Source organism: Meriones unguiculatus, chromosome 2 (genome assembly GCF_030254825.1).
Source record: "Meriones unguiculatus strain TT.TT164.6M chromosome 2, Bangor_MerUng_6.1, whole genome shotgun sequence".
NCBI lineage: Eukaryota > Metazoa > Chordata > Mammalia > Rodentia > Muridae > Meriones > Meriones unguiculatus.
In genome coordinates this window covers 30,108,154-30,127,220 of record NC_083350.1, presented here as the reverse complement: position 1 = coordinate 30,127,220, position 19,067 = coordinate 30,108,154, and the positions used below count along the sequence as shown (strand labels likewise).

Below are 19,067 nucleotides of genomic sequence, written 5' to 3'. Positions count from 1 at the left end.
GGTTGGCGTAACCATCCTTGATCCTTGAGTCTGATTGAAAGTTTCTTTATGACCGTCAGAGATGTGGGCTGCAACAAAGGGAGAGGAATTTTTGAGATCCAAGACAGGCAAATCACTTATGCACACACAAACAAAAGAGGCGAGATATTTTTCGCCTGGTCTGAGAGCTTTAGAATACAGTTTTTACATTGATCTTAATTTTACTCCAAGAAAAGGAGGAGGAGGAGGAGGAGGAAAAGGAAGAGGAGGATGAAGAGGATGAAGAGGAGGAGGAAAAGAGGAGGAGGAAAAGGAGGAAGAGGAGGAGGAGAGAAACTCAGGCGAATGGAGATCTAAGAAAAGGTGGGCTGGAGGGCTTAGAAATCTCAGTGGTGTCTGTTGTCACTGTCCTGGGAACCTGTTTAGTATGCTCCGTGAGAAATTTTGATTACCTCCTTCCAGGGTTGGAAAGTTCTGAGACACAGAGTAGACCAATCCAAGAAGTTTGATACCCAGGCTGCAGCTCCACGCTCAAGTCTGCACTGAGTTCTGCTTTGTGTGTTGGGCAGATGGTGACAGAACCGGACAGAGGAGGAGCCTGAGAGAAGGGTGGGATGGGAAAGTGAAGACCCTTACCTGTGTTTACCTAAGTCACACCCCTCCCCCGCCCCCCGTGAGGGCAGAAGGTGGGTGGGGGGCATGCAAATGAGGTCTTTCGGAAGGGCCAATCGGGAGGCAGGTGAGGGAATTTGGCTTTTCAGGCTACCCTCGCCCAGCCTGTGAGCACGTGTGCGGTGCGCTGGGACCTTTGTCCCGCAACGTCACGCTTGGCGGGCGCCCCTCGGTCCCCGACTCTGGCCTGACCCGCCTGATCCTCCCCGCCCCACACCCTTCTGCTGAGAGCGCGCTCCCCCGCCCTCCCTCCGCGCCGCGGCGTCCCGGGGAGGGTGCAGATCTCTGCAACCGCAAAGCCGTCCAAACCCGGGCGCCGGCCTCTCTCCGCGCGCGGGTGCTGGCGGCGAGCCTCGGCCGGGACAGCACACTCGTCCGCTCGTCCCGAGGCCGTTCCGCCCGCCGCCCCGAGCCTCCCGGCTGCCGGAGGACTGCAGGTTTGTCCCGCGGGGCTCGGGCTCTGGCCCGCCGGGCCTGGAAACTCCAGCACTGTCCACAGCACAGAAAAGTCGACTCATCACCTAATTCGCCGGGGAGCCGGAGCGCAGGGAGCCGGGGAGCCGCCGGCCGCTCCTCCCCAGCCCAGCCCCGCCCGGGCTCCCGGAGTCACACAGTTTGTCCCCCCCGCCACCCTCCCCCCCCCCTTGGCAGACAAAGGGCCCGAGCACAGTCGCCGCCTGGCCGCCGGCGCTCCGGGGAAGCTGCTTGCGTGCGCTGTGGCTCGCGCGGGAGGCGCGCGCCGTGGAGATGGGCCGCGAGATGCGCCTGTCTCGCCTCTGCTGCTGCTGCTGCCTCCTCTACCATCTAGGCTTCCTGTCGCATGGGACCACCTCAGGTACGTTTCGGAGTGACTTTCCCCTCCAACTTGGCCAATGCGAACGGAGGACGCACACACGGGAAGGCAGGACTGGTGCACCCCGTGCGTGGCGAGCCGAGCTTTGTGGATAGCGGGGCAACAGCTTGCCGGGCAGGCGAACAGGTCGGGTTGCAAGCGGAGCGCACTTCTCCCGGTCCCGTTTCAGCATCTGGGAAAAGATCAGGGGCCCCCACCCCCACTGCAAGTAATGTTTCAAAGCTGTGTTTTCCCGTACCTGGAAGGAAAACCGGGAGGGAGGCGTGCCTGGGGTTACTTTGGTGATTACGCCGGAGTTCGCACCGGTTTCAGTTAGCGTATGATCAACTACCACGACCACACTTTTATTTTGAGAATGCCGAGGTCTGTAAGAAGTTCGGGGCTCGCGGGAGCTTCAGGAGCTAGACGGGTGGTCTCCCCTGCTCTCAGGGAAGCTGAAGGGATCACTGCTCTAAAGTGTCCCTTTGCCTGGGTGCTTGCAGGAGTGGCACCGCCGAACTTTAAGCCCCGCGCCTATCTGTCTGCTTCATCCTCAGGGCTGCAGCTCGCGCCGGACCTCGAGGAATGGGAAGTCGTGTTTCCTGCTCTCTGGCGCCGTGAATCGCCGGCTGGTGGCGGCCGCAGCGGGGGCAGCGCAGACCCAGGCTCCGGGCGCGGCTCTGGGGGCGGCGGCCGGGCGCAAGCTGTGGGCAGCTCGCGCGAGGTGCGCTCTGTGGCCCGGGCGACCCTGGAAGAATCGGCCCGGGGCCAATCTGAGACCTGGTTCGGGTCCTCCCCGCAGCCAGGTGCAGAGGAAGAGGAGGAACTCGAATCTCAGGAGCTGCCCCGGGGATCCAGCGGGGAGACCGCCTTGTCCTCCGGAGCGCCGGCCTCGTGGCAGACCCCGGCGGCCCCGCAGCGGCCCTCGTCCCCGCCCCCGCCCCTGCAAGAGGAACCCAGCACCGAGGAGGTGCTGCTGCGGATCCCGGCCCTCTCCCGGGACCTCTACCTGCTGCTCCGGAGAGATGGCCGCTTCCTTGCGCAGCGCTTCGCGGTGGAGCAGTGGCCAGTTCCGGGTCCCGATCCCACCCAGGCGGCGGCTGACCCTCACCCTTCCACGCTGCCAGACACCGCCTGCTTTTACACCGGGACGGTGCTGCGCCATCCTGGCTCTCTGGCCTCTTTCAGCACCTGTGGAGGTGGCCTGGTAAGCACTCTCCTCCCCCAGCTCGCCATTCCACCCCGTTTTTAATGCTTCAGACTGATTTGCATGCACCTCCTCCTCCTCCTCCTCCTCCATGCTTTCTAGTGTTTCTCTGGGCTTACTTTGACACTTTATCACCCAGGTGCCTACACTAAACGTTTTTTAAGGGAACCCCTCCAGGACAGTCTAGTGAATCCGAGGTCTTGTTGCATAGGAGGAACTTTCGAGTGAACTGTAACTTTCTTTGGGGGCTCTGCCTTCCTCTTTTTTTCTTTTTTTTTTAACGTTTTTCTGTTCTGAGTTTCTAAAACCCGTCCACCACGTGGTGTCTTTCAGGAGTTTGAAGTCAATGGATTCAGTCTGTATTTGCCCCCACCCTCAGTTCATCATCTGTTGTTTTACAGGTTTGTTCGTGGTGGTGGTTTTTAATGGCCTACTGCAAAAGGGTCAGAGCAGTTTTCTGGGAATTATATTCTGACAGGAGTTTGGAATCCTTACGCCTGACAGCATTCTTTCTAAACAAGTCCAGTGCGAAGGTGACTGATCCAAAGCCGCCACAGGGCAGCTCTTGGCCACAGGGCAATCGTGGAATCCCACCAGCAGAGGGCGATGGTTTAACCTCGCCCTGTCCCCCTCTACATGCTTTTTTGACAATAGTCCTTTTTCTTCTCTAGACTCCATGGTGGGAAGGGAGTGGTTTCCTAACACTCCTGTTGAGAAAGTCAAAGCCGCTTCCTCTACCCATGACCATTCCTTGACTTTCTCTTCGAGTTGACCCCACTAGCATTCATAAGTTGGCCTTTACTTTGTGTGGGGTTGGGTATAAAAATATAGATGACAAAATTTGACCATTTTGGTGGGTCTTATATGTTCAGTTTGTGGCAGTAACTGTATTTACCTTGTTTTCCCCACCATAACCTTTTTACTGTTAGTAAAAGGCAGAACTCATTGAAAATCCGTATGTGAGTTGTGGCTCCCTTGTTACTCCGCTTCAGAGAGAGCCATTGACGGATGTAAGAGCTAGTCAAAAAGCAACTTGCATTAAGTTGCATGAAGTAAAATCCAACAGCAATGGATGACAGTCAAAACCCACCCAAAGCCATGGAATGTAAAAGAAAAAAAAAAAAAAACATTAAAAACCCAAACAAGACTGGAAACTTTTACCTCCACCACCAAAGATCGCATGATTGAATGACGTGAACTGTTGGACAGGGCAGCATTTTACCAGTCGCGAATATTCAAATATGGGCACTTTAGACATGACTGAGAAAGTGGCTTGGAAAAATGACATGAAAAGCTTTGAAAATGTTTTCCGTGGAACTGATACTTGAACACCTCAGCAGGGTAAACATTTTGAGGGGGTTTCATTGTCTGCTGGCTTTCAGCTGGGGATTAAATAACGATCCCGGTGCGGTAAGAGCAGTAGGGGGACAAAGCATATCACTGTATTGAAGCTTGGGCTGTGGGTCAGATTTTCCAAATGAGCTATGCCCTCTCGCCATACTTAAGGGAGCAAAGTTAGAATTATGAGTAGGTTTTTCATGGACTGAATAAGAGTTTGACATTCCTCCCTGTTTATCATGTTGGAGTTTTGCTCACTTTTCCTACTAGCTACACACATATACGCTGAACTGGGAAGTCTTTGTTATTGAAGAGAACTGACGTTGCCAGCGATACAGTATAGCAGTCAGAGTTTGGGTAAAAATGTAGGCAAATAGCCAAAGGGTAGGTTTGTTACTCCAACTGCCATGCCAGCCCCCTCCCTTATGTACTCCTGGATTAGGAAAGAGAGAGGATAATTTGTGATCTTGACGCCAGCATTGGCTTCTTCCCCAGTGACAAGTTCTTTACCCCTCTCATGTGAGGAATAAGACAGTCAAATGGTTGAACTGAAAACCTGAATGGTCAACTTTATATCTATTAAATGTATTTTAGATCTTGTGTTAAGGGCTAGAGTAATCTGCCTTCAGAGGCACACAGATAAGTTGCTATATATAAATGGACATGACAGAAGGAGTCATGAAGCAATGGAATGCCATCTTGAGGTGTCAAATGTCACACCAGAATTTAGAAATTCTTGCCCAAGGTAAAACATCAGTAGGGAAGTTGGGACTGGCTTGACTTTCTAATGTCCAGAAGTTTAACTGGGTTCCTTAGAATGGGGAGATATTCTCCAGCCACATCATACAGACAGGAGTGTTTCATTTTGAGGGAAGGAGACTGAGAGAGGCATTGGCAGAGCATGGAAAGGAAATGAACAGAAGAAACTTTAGTATCTAGAAACAGACGACCTTAAAATGTCCATTGAGATCAGACCTCCCGAAGCGTCATCTGTTAAGAGTACGGGCCTTGACTGGCTAACTTGATGAGCCGAGACTACCTTACTGCCGGTCCTGTGACACCTATGGGAGACACTGTGATGCAGAAGGTGGATTGTCTGCAAATGTGCCAGTCTTTAGCTTGGAACAGCTTTTTTTTTTTCCATCAGCAAAGACTTTCTTACTGTGAGTTGCTTAGACATGGGCAAATCACTACATAATCAGTTTTTTTTCTCCCCCTACTCATAACTACTTGCTACTACTTAAGGATAGAGCTGAATTACCTCCTTGATTATCACATATTTTAAAAGATTCACAAGTTAGAATAAAAGGAACAAAGCTGTCAGCTACCCAGCGTTGTAAAGGATTAAGTACTTGGCAAATTAGGCGTTTATTCCCCCAGATACTAATCCAGTTTGGATTATGAAAATACTCATGACAGGATGAATATTTTGGATAGAGGGCTAAGTGCTACCTCATCAAAGTAGCCAGTCTTCTTGAATCTCCATTTTCCCCTTATAAAATGCACACATTGTAATTGTCTTTAGCAACTCATTTACATATGAAGTATTAGACTAAGTGAATGCAACCTTTGCTTAACTATTTAGTAGATTGGATGTGCCCCCAATACTGTTGCAAAAATTGGTCAAATATGGGTTCAATAACTCCTGTACCTAAAGCACCTTATAGATACAGGAACAGAAGCAGATAAGGCAGCAGTGATGCTTTTCAAGGGGTGCTCACCTAGCCTGCCAATCACAAGACCAATCAGGAAGTATGGTAAAGATGATGCAGGCAGGGCTGGAGACATGGCTCAGTGGTTAAGTGCACTGTCTGCTCTTCCAAATGCACCTGGGTTCAATTCCCAGCACCCATATGGCAGCTCACAACTGTCTGTAATGCAAATTCTAACGGATCTGAGACCTTCACACTAATGCACAAAAAATAAAATTAAATAAATTATTAAAAAAAAAAGCCTTTCCAGTGGTGACAACCTCCCTATGAGAACATGCCTCTCGCAAAGGATCGCCTTCATCCCTCTCCAGAAGAGGAGAAGAGGAAACACAAGAAAAAGCACCTGGTGCAGAGCCCCAATTCCTACTTTATAGATGTGAAATGCCCAGGATGCTATAAAATCACCACGGTCTTTAGCCATGCACAAATGGTAGTATTGTGTGTTGGCTGTTTCACTGTTCTCTGTCAGCCTACTGGCAGAAAAGCAAGGCTGACAGAAGGATGCTCCTTCAGGAGGAAGCAGCACCGAACGCACCCGATTGAGGATGAGTGGGAGCCATCCTAATAAACACATTTTGGATTAAAAAAAAAAAAAAGGATGATGCAAGCAAGGCTCCAAGTGCTGGGACTGGCTGCCTTGTTTTCATTTCCAATGCATTCTGAGATGGCTAGTTCTTAGTAGGCAAAAACAAACAAACAAAGCAAGAGCAAAGACCACATGCCAAGGAATAAATAATAATAAGATAATGAAGTTAGTACTTTACATCATACTCTTTAAAATCTAAAATAAATAAGAGTAACAAATTCTGCAAAACAGCACAGCAGTTATGGTAGCCTGAAGTGGACATCAAGTTACTGTTTTTTAGTGGTATCCCGGGCTTCATGCACACTAACAAAAACCTTTATGAATGATCCACATGTTCAGTAACATTACACTTTAAAAGAATCAAATGCACACACAGAGCCAAAGAAGAGTAGACCACTATCTTTTTTTTTTTTTTTTTTTGCTTACAGTTAAACATGTTGATAATTATACTCAGAAGGGTAAACAGAAGTGACTAAATCACTTGCCAATTCTTTACTTAAATTCAGAGTTTTAACTGTTATCCCAGAAGTCAGAGTCTAAGGCGGGAGAATTGTGAATTCAAGACTAGCCTTGGCTATATCATGAAACATTTTCTAAAGTCAAACAAGAGCTTTCAATATCGGTAGTCATTTTGTTTAACATCTGATACAGAATGTGGAACTTCCTGTAAATACTTTTTATTTTTCACTTGCGCTTTTCCTGTAATCAAGAATTCCACACTGTGACAAATGTTGAACAAGTTAATATTTTGGGACCTCTGCTTTAGACAAGTCATATCAGCAACGAAAGTGACATCAGAAGCAAGGGCAGGGGTGATGGAAAGAGAACGCATCTCAAGTAGAACAAATGGGTTACACATCTAAATATCACGCAACAGTCTTCCTGGGAAGTGGTGAACAAATGTCCGCTTACCCCAGAGAGGACACTGATAACAGCCATAGGAAGGATACCATCAAAGTCCAGTTGTCAGACCAATGAGTTTTATTGGCATTTTTACAATATGGGTTAGCAGTTACTTAGAGGAACGGAAATGATTCAAAGACTGATACAGCATTGAAGCCTACAACAGCGTGGAGGCCAGCTCATGGAAGCTGGCAACCAGGAACACACTGCACAGCCCATAAGCAGCTCATGTGGGTTGGAGAATGATCTTTCCTGGCAGCCCAGTCGGTCTGAGCCTTGCGTGGGCCATGGTTTTGGCAGTTCAGCTTATCTGAGAGTGTCTCTTAGCAGTCCGTATTGTTTTTACATGCTTAGGGAAGGAGAGGCCTAGTGAGTATGGTCAGTTTCAGGAACTTCCTGAAGCCTTTGAGTTGTTTCTTGAGCTCAACATGCTCCCTGTAAGACAGAATGTTCCACTGCTGCTTAAATAGGAGTTGTCAACCTGTGGGTCATGACCCCTTTAGAGGGGTCTAATGACCCTTTCACAGGGGTTGCCTAAGACACTCCTTGCATACCAGATATTTACAGTATGATTCATAAAAGTAGTCAAATTATAGTTATGAGGTAGCAACAAAAATCATTTCATGGATTGGGGTCACCACAACATGAAGAACTGTATTGAAGGGTCCCTGAATTAGGAAGGTTGAGAACCACTGGCTTAGAATATCCTGTTGCCTTTCCTCCCAGTAAATATCCTGTGCCTTTTGTAGCTTCTCCTTTCCAATATGCTCTGGGTTGAAGCAATAAAAAAGATACCCGAACTTTGATACACTATGAGAGAATATTTAAAAAAAATCAAAGAGAAAGAGAGAAAAATCTAACAAATTTACTATGGACATCAGTTGAGCTGAGATGATTAACTCTGTAGTGTTTGATGTTAGAGCATGGATTATTCAGAGTTTGAAGCTGTGATTTTGAATCTTGATTTGTATAAGAGGCTCATCTTCCATTAAATTCCGAGGCCAAAAGAAATTATTTCCAAAAATAAAGTGGATTCAGAATTTACCACATAGAACCTCCAAAAAGTGATAAAATGAAAACCCCTCTGTACCTGGTTTCTCATTATTACTCATTGTTTCTTCCTAAGTATCAAACGTGTTATTTGATTGTAAGTACATGATCTGGAGGCCACTGATTCACAAACATATACACACGTAACTTTAGGGTTTTTATAGTACCTGCACCTTCCATGTGTGAGATTTTACTCTTTGAGTGATTGTTTTATTTGACCTCAAGGCTTTTCCATTATCTCTCTCAGTTTGGCTTAATGGACATTTGAATGATATCAATCATCTCCTATTGTCATGAGTAGTGACGAACACTGAAAAGCAGATATACAGCTTTGGCTAGATGCCAGTTTTGCGTGTCTAAAGGCATGTGTGTGTATTAGTAATGTTGTCTGATCGTGTTGTTTTGCACACAGGCCTACAAGACTATGCAAGCCCACCTTTGCCTATAAAGTTATTAGTATTGCTATTAAAATTTCTTTCTTTTTGTTCTCACTATCCTACAGAATTTCTCTTCATATCGTTTATGTATTTTTACTTGTGTTTTGTTCCTCTTCATTTCAAATTATGGAGTTCGTTAAATATTAATGTCTTAAAAGACAAATTTTAATTAAAACTAATAATTCTGAGAATAGGTAATGTTGAAAATATATAAAAATATCGTTTGTAGTCTTCCATCTAGAGAAAGGTATTTAACTTTTAATGTTTTGATGAAAATATTAAACTGTTAAAATCTTTAGGAAACTAGACAAGGTGCACCTTCTTAAATGTCCCTTTTGGTTCATAAGACTAGACCAAATTTCACAGATTTAGATGATCTCATGGACATATGTGGCATTCCTGATCTCATAGAGATCATTTTGTATGTAACCACTCTAAATTTTATTCAGCGGTTTTATCTGTAGCAATCACCTTAGGAAGCACATCTACCTAGCGTCCTGGCTACAATTTTTATGCAAAAAAAATTATAAGTAAGCCTGTTGTACAGCAATCTAACTTCTCCAAAACTTCATCAGAGGTCCTTCACATCTTTACATCATACAATGCAGAAGGTCCAATAAATGCTTCTTGCTCTAAGGCATTGATCATGTGTTGATCAGAATGAGTTCCTTGCTCAGCTACTGATCTGTGTCTTAGACCTGAGAAAAATCCCATCATGTGGGTCAAATTTTAAGAAGAAATTTTGCATTTTCTTATCTAATATTTACTTTTTGAGGTTTGCTAACTGAATCCTAAAGAGCACATTAGAGGTCAGTTTTTAAAGTTTTATGTGAATGAGTGTTTGCTTGTATGTGTATCTGTGCACCACGTGTGTGCCTGGTGCCCTAGGAGATCGGAAGAGGTTGCCTGAATCTCTGGAACTGGAAATGTGGACAATTGTGAACCAACTGTAGGTGCTTGGAATTGAACTCAGGACCTCTGCAAGAATAACCTATGATTCAAAATGCTGAACAAGCATATATTTAAAATCTCTATAGAAGTCTTAAAACACTTGTAAAGAATTACTAAATGACACATTTCCATTGGAGCTCATTAACAAGGGGATGTTTTCATTTAATAGTAATTATAACTCTCCAGATAGTTTAATGTTTCTAATTGAATAAATAAATAATAGAAAAGATGGTATTCCTATTGGGAACTTGGCTAAATTAGAGAATTAATGCATATATCTTTATAAATGATAGGATGGATGGCAATCCCTTTAGGTTTATGGTTTAGGGAGGAGATCGATGAGAAGAGGCTTTCAGGTGCCCCTAGACAAATGAAGACCATGATTTAGTGCAGATTTCAGTGAGCAGCTCCAGTTAGCACATCACCGTGTCATTCTCATCCTTAGTCTGATGCCAGGCCCCGGACTGAGAAAAGTGAGAAAATGGGAGCTCAGCCATTCAAAGCTACATGGGCACTTTTATAGAGTGCTTACACGGTAGTGTTGGAGAGACCCTGGGGATTGGACAGTGCAGCGCTCACTTGTCCAGTAAAAGCATCTTACCTTCAAGTTCTGGAGGATAACCATTGCTACAGCAATAGACTGTAGTATTTAGGGCTGTCTCATGCAAGCGGAAATCTGAGAGCAGCCATTCGAGTAGCTCCGAAAAGCCACAGAACTCAGGATCTTTAATGAGCACTTTACATCCAGCAAACCTTAAAAAATTGTTTTAAAAATATTGAGCTCATTGTTTTTCTATTATTTTCTTTTTCCACAAATTATAAGTGCAGATACCTTCTGTCTATGCCTTCTAATATCCTTCCAGAAACCTACTCACATGTCACTGGGCTATAAATGTGAATTAGTGGAGAGGTAATACAGTGAAATTTTAGTGCCGGTGTGCAAGTCTTTTTTTATTTTCCAGCGCCCCCCTCCAGAGTTAGACACAAGCAGCTAAAACGTACTTTGCATTTTAGATACTAGCTTAAAAATGAGGTAAACAAACATGAATTATTTTAAACTATAATAAAAAATAACTGGCACTAAAACAGATGGCTTATTCGAGCTTTTCTTTAATCATTATGAAATAAAATTTATCAGAAATAGAATATGGAGCATACCTTCAGATTGACAGGGACCTAACCTACCATCAAGTTAAGATGCAACTAAATAAAGACTGAGATGCACTGCTGTGCAGTATTTCTAAATTGTCATGAAGAGAAAGTTGAAAAGTATCTGTGAAGTTATCTAAGCTGAATCTCAGAGCAGTACAGATAAGTTCAAGGGAACTCAATAGGACTTAAATGATAAACTATTTCAAACAGCATATAAATGCCAGGCCTTATGTACATAGTCGTATTCTGAATGTGGTATCAGTAGTCCTGTAAAATCATTAGAGGAGAGAGGATCCAAGATGGCGGCTCCAAGTGCACACAGTTTCTGAGTGGCAGGACCATTGTGATTGCAGAGTAAGCAAAAGGCTTTGAACCCCAAAAGCCAGCATCTATGTATCCCAGGGGAGAGGAGAGACCAGGGTTGCTGGGAACAATCAGTTTCAGCTTCTGGCCTGCTGGCTAATCCTGCCCTTCTCAGGGAAAGTGCCTGGGTTCCTTCCCCAGTTCTAGGATGCTCCAGCCTCTACCCACCCAGCTTTTCTCATCTTCCCAAGGAATACTCCTCTGTTCCATAAGCATGTGGTTCCAGCGTCTGGCTACCCAACTCAGCAGATCCAGGGGAATAGCGCCAGCCTCCAGGCCATACCTCAGACCTTAGCCAGAACTCAGGAGCACTTCAAAATGGTAGTGACCAGCCTTCATGGTGTCTAAGCAGCTTGAGCTCAGAGATCATGGAGCAGAGGGAGTGAATGAATGATGAGACTGCTGATGCGGGGAGTTCCCCTGGTATGAGTGGAGGGTTCCTGGGTTCTTGAGGAGACCTGCTGATCCTCTGGATCATAAAAGCAACACAGCCCCATTCCAGTACACTGTCTCTAGGTCTAATTGGGACACAGCTACCTGAGGAGGACTTCAGACTATTTCCTAAGATCTAGCAGCCAGTCCATAACCACACCCACTGTCCTGAGGAAGGGTACTCCAGGAACATCTAGCCTAGTACCGAGGGCTCTTCCCAAACCCAATAGAAAACAAGAAGGAACCAAGAACTATCACCCAATATCAGAGACAGATGGCTAAAGGCCAGAATAAGAACACAATCAGCAAAAGCGAGGGCAATGTTGCACCCCCAGAACCCAGTTATCCCACTACAAACAACACGACTGCAGCACAAGAAAATGACCTTATATCTATGCTTTTGAAGATGATTGAGGCATTTAAAGAGGAAATGCATAAATTTCTTAAAGAAATACAAAAAAAATGCAGTCAAACAGATGAAGGCCCTTAAAGAAGAAATGAACTGATCACTTAAAGAAATAAAGGAAAATAAAAACAAAAAGGTAAAGGAAATGAACAAAATAGTTCAAGACCTAAAAATGGAAATAGAAACAATAAAGAAAATCCAAACTGAAGAAATCCTGGAGATGGAAAACTTAGGGAAGAAAGCAGGAACTATAGAGGTAAGCATCACCAACAGAGTACAAGAGATGGAAGAAAGACTCTCAGGTGTAGAAGATACAGTTGAAGAAATTGATACATCTGTCAAAGAAAATGTTAAAACTAAAAAAAAAAAAACTTCCAGACACAAGACAAAACCTAAAATTAATAGGAATAGAAAAAACAGAAGATTCCCAGTTCCAAGGCCCAAAAAATATTTTCAACAAAATCATAGAAGAAAATTTCCCCAACCTAAAGAAAGAGATGCCTATAAACTTACAAGAGGCCTACAGAACACTAAATAGATTGGATCAGAAAAGACAATCCTCCCTCCCCATAATAACCAAAACACTAAATATATATATATTAAAAGCTGCAATGGAAAAAGCCCAAGTAACACATAAAGGCAGACCTATCAGAATCACACCAGACTTCTCAACAGAGACAGTGAAACACCAGACTTCTCAACAGAGACAATGAAAGCTGGAAGGGCCTGGACAGATGTCATGCAGACCCTAAAAGAACACAGATGTCAGCCTAGACCTACTATATCCAATAAAACTTTAAATCACCATAGATGGAAAAAACAAGATATTCCATGATAAAACCAAATTTAAACAATATATACACAGCAATCCAGCCCTATAGAAGATACTAGAAAAGGAAAACTCCAACCAAAGAAAGTAAACTACACCCAAGAACAACACAGGAAATAAATAAAGCTACTGCAGAAAACCAACAGAAGAAAAACAGACAAATATACTACCACCAGCAACATCAAAATAACAGGATCTAGCAATCATTGGTCATTAATATCTCTCAAAGGACTTAGGAACTTAATTCTTCAATAAAAAGATACTTAATGGATGTGTAAATAGTATTAATCAAGGACCCAAGGAAGCTAAGTAACAGCAGTGGCCCTTTGGATATCACTCAGATGGAGAAGTAGAGTAGGCTATAGAAGAGGAAGTAGAGGAGGTAAGTGGAGGGAACCGGAGGGAGGGGGTCAGATCTGGGGAGATTGGAGAGGAGAGATTTGAGGGCCTGGAGAGAAAAGGGAAACTGAAAGAGGGGACATCACTGAAACAAGCTGGAGACCTGTGAAAAGGTAGGCTACAGGGAGGATGTGGAGAGGTCTACAAGATGTGCAGAGATAAAGACAGAGATCAAGGAAATGACCAAACAATGCCTGGCCCAACCTGACACCCATCCCATGGGAGAGAGCCAAACCATTAAGGATGCTCTGCTATGTATGCTAGACAGGAGCCTAACTTAACCATTCTCCAAGAGCCCCTGCCCCCAAGCAGCTCTGAGCAAATCAGATGCTCAGACTCACAGCCAAATATCAGGCAGAGCTTTCGGGGGTGGGAGCTGTCTTGTGGAGGAGTGGGAAGGAAGGTTAGTAGGACTTGGAGGGGACAAGAAGGCTGCAAGAAGACCAACAGAGTCAACTAAATCAGACCTATGGCAGGTTACAGAGAGAGAAGCCTTCTACCCATATGTAACAGATGGGTGTTTTGATCTTCGTGTGGGTTCCCTAGAAAGTTGAGCAGGTGCTGTCTATGACGTGGTCTCTGTGCCTGCTTTTGATCACTTTGCCCTAGCCAGGATGCCTTGCCTGGCTTCAGTGGATGAGGGGGAGCTCAGCCCTGATGAGACTTAATGTGCCGGGGTAGGTTGGAGGGGGCAGAGCTCCCTTCTTTTGAGAACTAGGAGAAAGGGGATTGGGTAAAGAGAGTGAAAGGGAGGGCCTGGGAGGAGAACAGAGAAGGGCTCATGATTGGGATGTAAAGTAAATATATAAATTAAAATACTTTTTAAATAAAAAATTCCTTAGAATTAACAGTAGAAACAATGACTATGCTAACAGGAGTTACAACGCAGAAAAATCTCACCAGCTAATAAAATGGAACATTTGATCTATCAGTATTATAATTTGAGTTTGGAGGCATATCTTAATAGTAAGTAAAATATGATATCTTTAGTTATAAAAATAAAACATTTCTAGGAGTAATTTTATTTCCCCGAAGTCAGGTTCAACTAGCTATTGAGAGAGGAACATACATATTATAAGCGTATCTGACATCCATTCTGTCCTCACAAAGGATACAGAACTTCAGAATTGAGTCACATCAAAATAGCAAGCCTGAGTACTCTACTGGAGAATCAAGTAGAAACAGTCAGCAGAGCATAAACTTTGAGCAATTTGTTGTAAAAACAACCACCTTCTAAAAACTAAATTAATAATTGCCTAGTCTATGTTCGTACAGATGATTCCTAATCCCAACAGCTTTTAAGTTGTAATTTTATGTGGTCCAAATAAGTGGTTTTATGCACTAGCATTTTTTAATTATTCAACTTATAATCTTAAAACCAAGTGTCCTCCCTAGACCACCTTCCAAATATGGCCTAATTATTTCTCATAGGAAGATGCAGTCATAGATGTCAGGCTGATTCAGCCTAGAGTAAATCACTCTGTAATGTTGAAAATTAAAAAGGATGCTGCAAGTGTTTTCTTTCTACCATCCTTTATTGGAATTCTGAATTACATGCCGCCAGGGTCAGCTATGCTATGTGTTCAATTCAGTAGTTTGTAGTGCATTTACAGAATTGTACAACCGTCACCATAGTGGAGTTTCAGAACATTTCCATCAGTTCAAAGAGGCTGTTATACCTCTTTTCAGTCACTTTACTTCTACAGCCTCAGGCAGTAATCAATCAGTTTTTTCCATGTAGATTTACCTGACCATTTCCTATAAATGAAATTATACAAGGTTAGTATGTGCCTGACTTGATTCTGTTATCAAATCCTGTTTGTGACCACATTGTACATTCGCTCTCTCCTCTTTTTTTTCTTTTCCTTCCTTCCTTTCTTTTTTTCTTTCTTTCTTTCTTGTTCTTTCTTTTCCCTCTTTTATTTTTTCTTTGATTTTTTTTTTTTTAGAGACAGGGTTTCTCTGTGTAACCCTGGCTGTCCTGGACTCCCTTTGTAGACCAGACTGAACTTGAACTCACAGAGATCCACCTGCCTGTGCCTCCCTGAATATTGGGATTACAGGTGTGCTCCACTGCCCCCTGCTCTCCTTTTCTTTAAAAGAAATTAAGACTCTCTGTTTCTGTGATCTCATTAATCATCATATTTTTTGATGAGTAATGTATTTACCCTTACTTATTTTTATTTTATCATGTTATAATGTTTTTAACTGAAATAGAATTATATTGCCTCTCTCCCCACATCCCACAGCTGCTTCCTGTTACCCTCTTTGGATGTGCCACTTCACGATATCAATGCATCAACTGATGAGCATTTAGATTACTTCCATGTTTAGGTATTGTAAGCACTGCTAATATAAAAAATCTATTTATAAGTCTTTGCAAAGATACATACTCCTAGAGTAGATATATTGAAATGGAATGTCTAGGTCATGTAATAAATGGTGTTTTAAAGTCATTTAAAGTTTGGAAAAAATAATTTTACTATTTAAATTTTGGGGTCAGCATTAAGTCCCACTTTTCATCATGTTAGTTTTATGGTCAATCTGTATTTCTAAAGGATAAGATAATATTAAAACTTTTGTCATGAAAGGAACATTAGAGAAGTCGGAGGGAAGTCAGCAAGATATAAGCACAGTGTCATTTGAAAATCATGCCAGCTCATAAAATGGTAGATTAAAGAAATAGATTTGCTGACTGGAGATATAGCTTAGCTGGCAGCGTGTTTTCCTGGTATGCATAAGGCCCTAGGTTTGATTTGCCCAAAGTGCCCCCCCCAAGACAGACGGGGACACACACACACACACACAAGTGAGGTAGTATACACTCAGGAGGTGGCAAATCATAAATTAAGTCTGAGGCCAAGCTAGGCTTCATGGGTTTCATACTGAAACAAAGCCAAATAAATTAAAATACATGCAAAAGAAAGGGATAAAGGAGAGGGAGAAGTTTTGGTTTTTAACTTAATTCTCATGATTGATTACTTTTCATGTTTAATTTTACATTTCCTTGTCTTTGTTAAGTCCCAAGAGCTTACGTACTGTGTGTGAATTGAAAGCAATATTCCTATCAGGGAGGTAGAGCTATGAAAAGGAGCAGTAAGGAGAAAGAGAAAAGAATTTGCGTCTGATGACATATACTCAGGATATGTTTTAAATGTAAGAATATGGTAATGCTTATTTCCTAGTTTCCACTTGAATGCTTGGGAATAGCATGCTGACATTTCCCTGGGGAGAAGCCTACCTCTGCCCATTAATGTGGTTGCCTAGTTAGCTCACCAGTGATATTTTAGTAAGTGGTCTAAGAACTTGGCTGCTCCTGCCTTTGGCTCTGGAGTCTCCACAAGTTAAAAATTTGTGTTCTTGGTGACACAGTCTGACGTGTTCATGTTCTGAACCTATTCATAGCTTACCGTAGGCTTGAAATAGAGTATGCAGATACATTGGAAATGCATGGTTAACTGGCTGATTCTGCTCTCTAGCAGAAACATACCGGGTGTGTATAACCCCTACTGCTCCTATCACCCTTGGAATTTTGAAAATACAAGAGAAAGATGAAACAAAAGAATCCCCATGATGCAATATGGTTAGAATCATAATAACAACATAGGCTTTTGAAAGTACATTAGAATTTACACAAAAATTTTGTCTGAGGTATGATAAATGCTTTATAGAAAACATAGAACCTCAAAGATGCACTTATGTGCTGTCTGTCTTTTAGAAACTTAATTATATGTCAAGAACTCTATGAGATGTTGCTATCTAAAGTAAAGTTTTTTAAAATATATACTAACTTCAAATTTATTTTCTTAGTTCAAGTCAAGTTTGGATGTGCTGATTTACCTGTTAAAACTTTAGGATATTCTTCAAATTATAAATTTTGAAAGGAGTAGATCACTTAAAAGTATTAAACATGAATCTTTGTGAGTTATGACAGTGGTAGGTAACAAATTACATAAGAAATATGCAGGGATCAGGGAAAACACCCAAATCTTCCAGCTATCATGCTTTGCTGTTAAAGACGTCATGGCCAAGGCAAACAAAAGAAAGCATTTAATTGGGGTCGTCTTGCTTACAGTTTCAGAGAGTTAGTTCGTTATCATCAGAGCAGGAAGCAGACATGGTGCTGAAGCAGTAGTGAGAGCTTTACATCTTAATCTGCAGGAAGCAGGGTGGGTGGGACCTGGTATGGGCTTTTGAAACCTCAAAGCCTACCCTTAGAGATAGACAGAGACACACTGCAATTCATCAGCTGGAGACTAAGCATGCAAATATATGAGCCCATGGGGAACATTCTCATTTAAACTTCCACACAAAATGTGGTGTAATGCCTTCATTGTTTACTTTATAAACACTATGAAGAAAAATTGACTAAAATCTGCTTATAAGTGAGTACATACCCTCTGTGTCTTTCTGGGTCTGGGTTACCTCACTCAGGCTGATCTTTTCTCATTCTATCGATTTGCAAATTTCATGATTTTCTTTTTTTTTTTTTTAATGGCTGAATAGTATTCCATTGTGTAAATGTACTACAGTTTCTTTATCCATTCTTCAGTTGAAGGATATCTAGGTTATTTCCAGTTTCTGGCCATTATGAATAAAGCTGCTGTGAGGATGATTGAGGATATGTACTTATTGTATGGTGGAGCTTCTTTTGGGTGTATGCTCAGGAGTGATATAGCTGGGTCTTAAGGTGGGGCTATTCCCAAATTGATTTCCAAAGTGGTTGTTCGAATTTAAAAGAGGGCTCTCCTTTCTTCACATTCTCTATAGCATGTGTTGTCACTTGAGTTTTTCATATTAGCCATTCTGATCGGTATAAGATGGAATCTCAGAGTCGTTTTGATCTGCATTTCCCTGATGACTAAGGGCGCTTAGCATTTCTTTAAGTGCTTCTCCAACATTCGAGAGTCCTCTTTTGAGAATTATCTGTTTAGTTCTATATCCCATTTTTTTAATTGGAATGTTTGGTTTATTGGCGTTTAATTTCTTGAGTTCTTTGTCTATAAGCGGATTTTAGTCATATAGTACAGGATTGACATGCTCCAATGCACAGATCCCAAGGAGATAAGTAACAAGGGGAACCCAAGGGAGGACTTGTAAATCTCATTCAGGAGGGGAAATAGAATAAACATACGTGGTGGTAGAAGAGAGCAAGGTCAGAAAGAAAGAAGAGTGGAGCTCAGACCTGGGGAGAGAAAAGAGAAACAGTGGATAAGGCATCCCTGCAACTAGCTGCAGACCTAAATCAGAATAGGCCTCTGGGAGGGTATGAGGAGGACTCTAGCTAAGACTCCTAGTAGCAGGGGCCCAGGGAGATTGAAGAGAACATCCTTCAAGACTAAACAAGACTCCTAGTGGATGGAGGAGATGACCAACCCATCCACAAAAACCTCAATCCAAAACTTACTCTACCTAAAGAACTGCAGGGACAAAAGATAGAATAGAGACTGAGGGAATGTCCAGGCAATGCCGGGCCCAACCCTAAGACCCACCCCATGGAAGAAAGCCAACTCCTATCACTACTAAAGATACTCTGATAGGCTTGCAGACGGGAGCTACCAGAGTTGTCCTCTGAGAGGCTCCACCCAGCAACAGTTGGAAACAGATACTTAGACTCACAACCAAACATTGGCGGAAGCATAGGAAGTCTACTGGAAAAGAGGCGGGGAGGATAAATGGATCTAGAGGTGACAAAAGCTCCACAAGAAGACCAACAGAAGCAATCAACCATGGCCCAGAGGGGCCTACGGAGTCTGAAGCAACAGCCAAGGACAATGCATGGTCTGTACCTAGATCCTCTAAGTAGCCGATGGGCATCT

General features: G+C 43.1%; 2 protein-coding genes across 2 annotated transcripts in view; both read left to right on the top strand.

The window, feature by feature from the left end:
- The first annotated feature begins 747 nt into the window (after window positions 1-747).
- The window catches only part of Adamts19 (ADAM metallopeptidase with thrombospondin type 1 motif 19), a 209,915-nt gene continuing 191,595 nt past the window's right edge, over window positions 748-19,067 (top strand). Inside the window, exons 1-2 of the mRNA XM_021634122.2 lie at window positions 748-1,486; window positions 2,041-2,690. Coding sequence (XP_021489797.1) covers window positions 1,399-1,486; window positions 2,041-2,690 — 738 coding nt within the window. The 5' untranslated portion in view covers window positions 748-1,398. The remainder of the gene's footprint in view (window positions 1,487-2,040; window positions 2,691-19,067) is intronic.
- On the top strand, window positions 5,974-6,670 carry LOC110546923 (small ribosomal subunit protein eS27-like). Its single transcript, XM_021634117.2, has one exon. The coding sequence runs from the start codon at window positions 6,015-6,017 to the stop codon at window positions 6,303-6,305; it is 291 nt and encodes a 96-aa protein (XP_021489792.1). The 5' UTR covers window positions 5,974-6,014; the 3' UTR covers window positions 6,306-6,670.

What these genes read in the sequence shown, in the direction of transcription:
- LOC110546923 (XM_021634117.2), top strand. Translation starts at nt 6,015, where the DNA reads ATGCCTCTCGCAAAGGATCGCCTTCATCCCTCTCCAGAAGAGGAGAAG.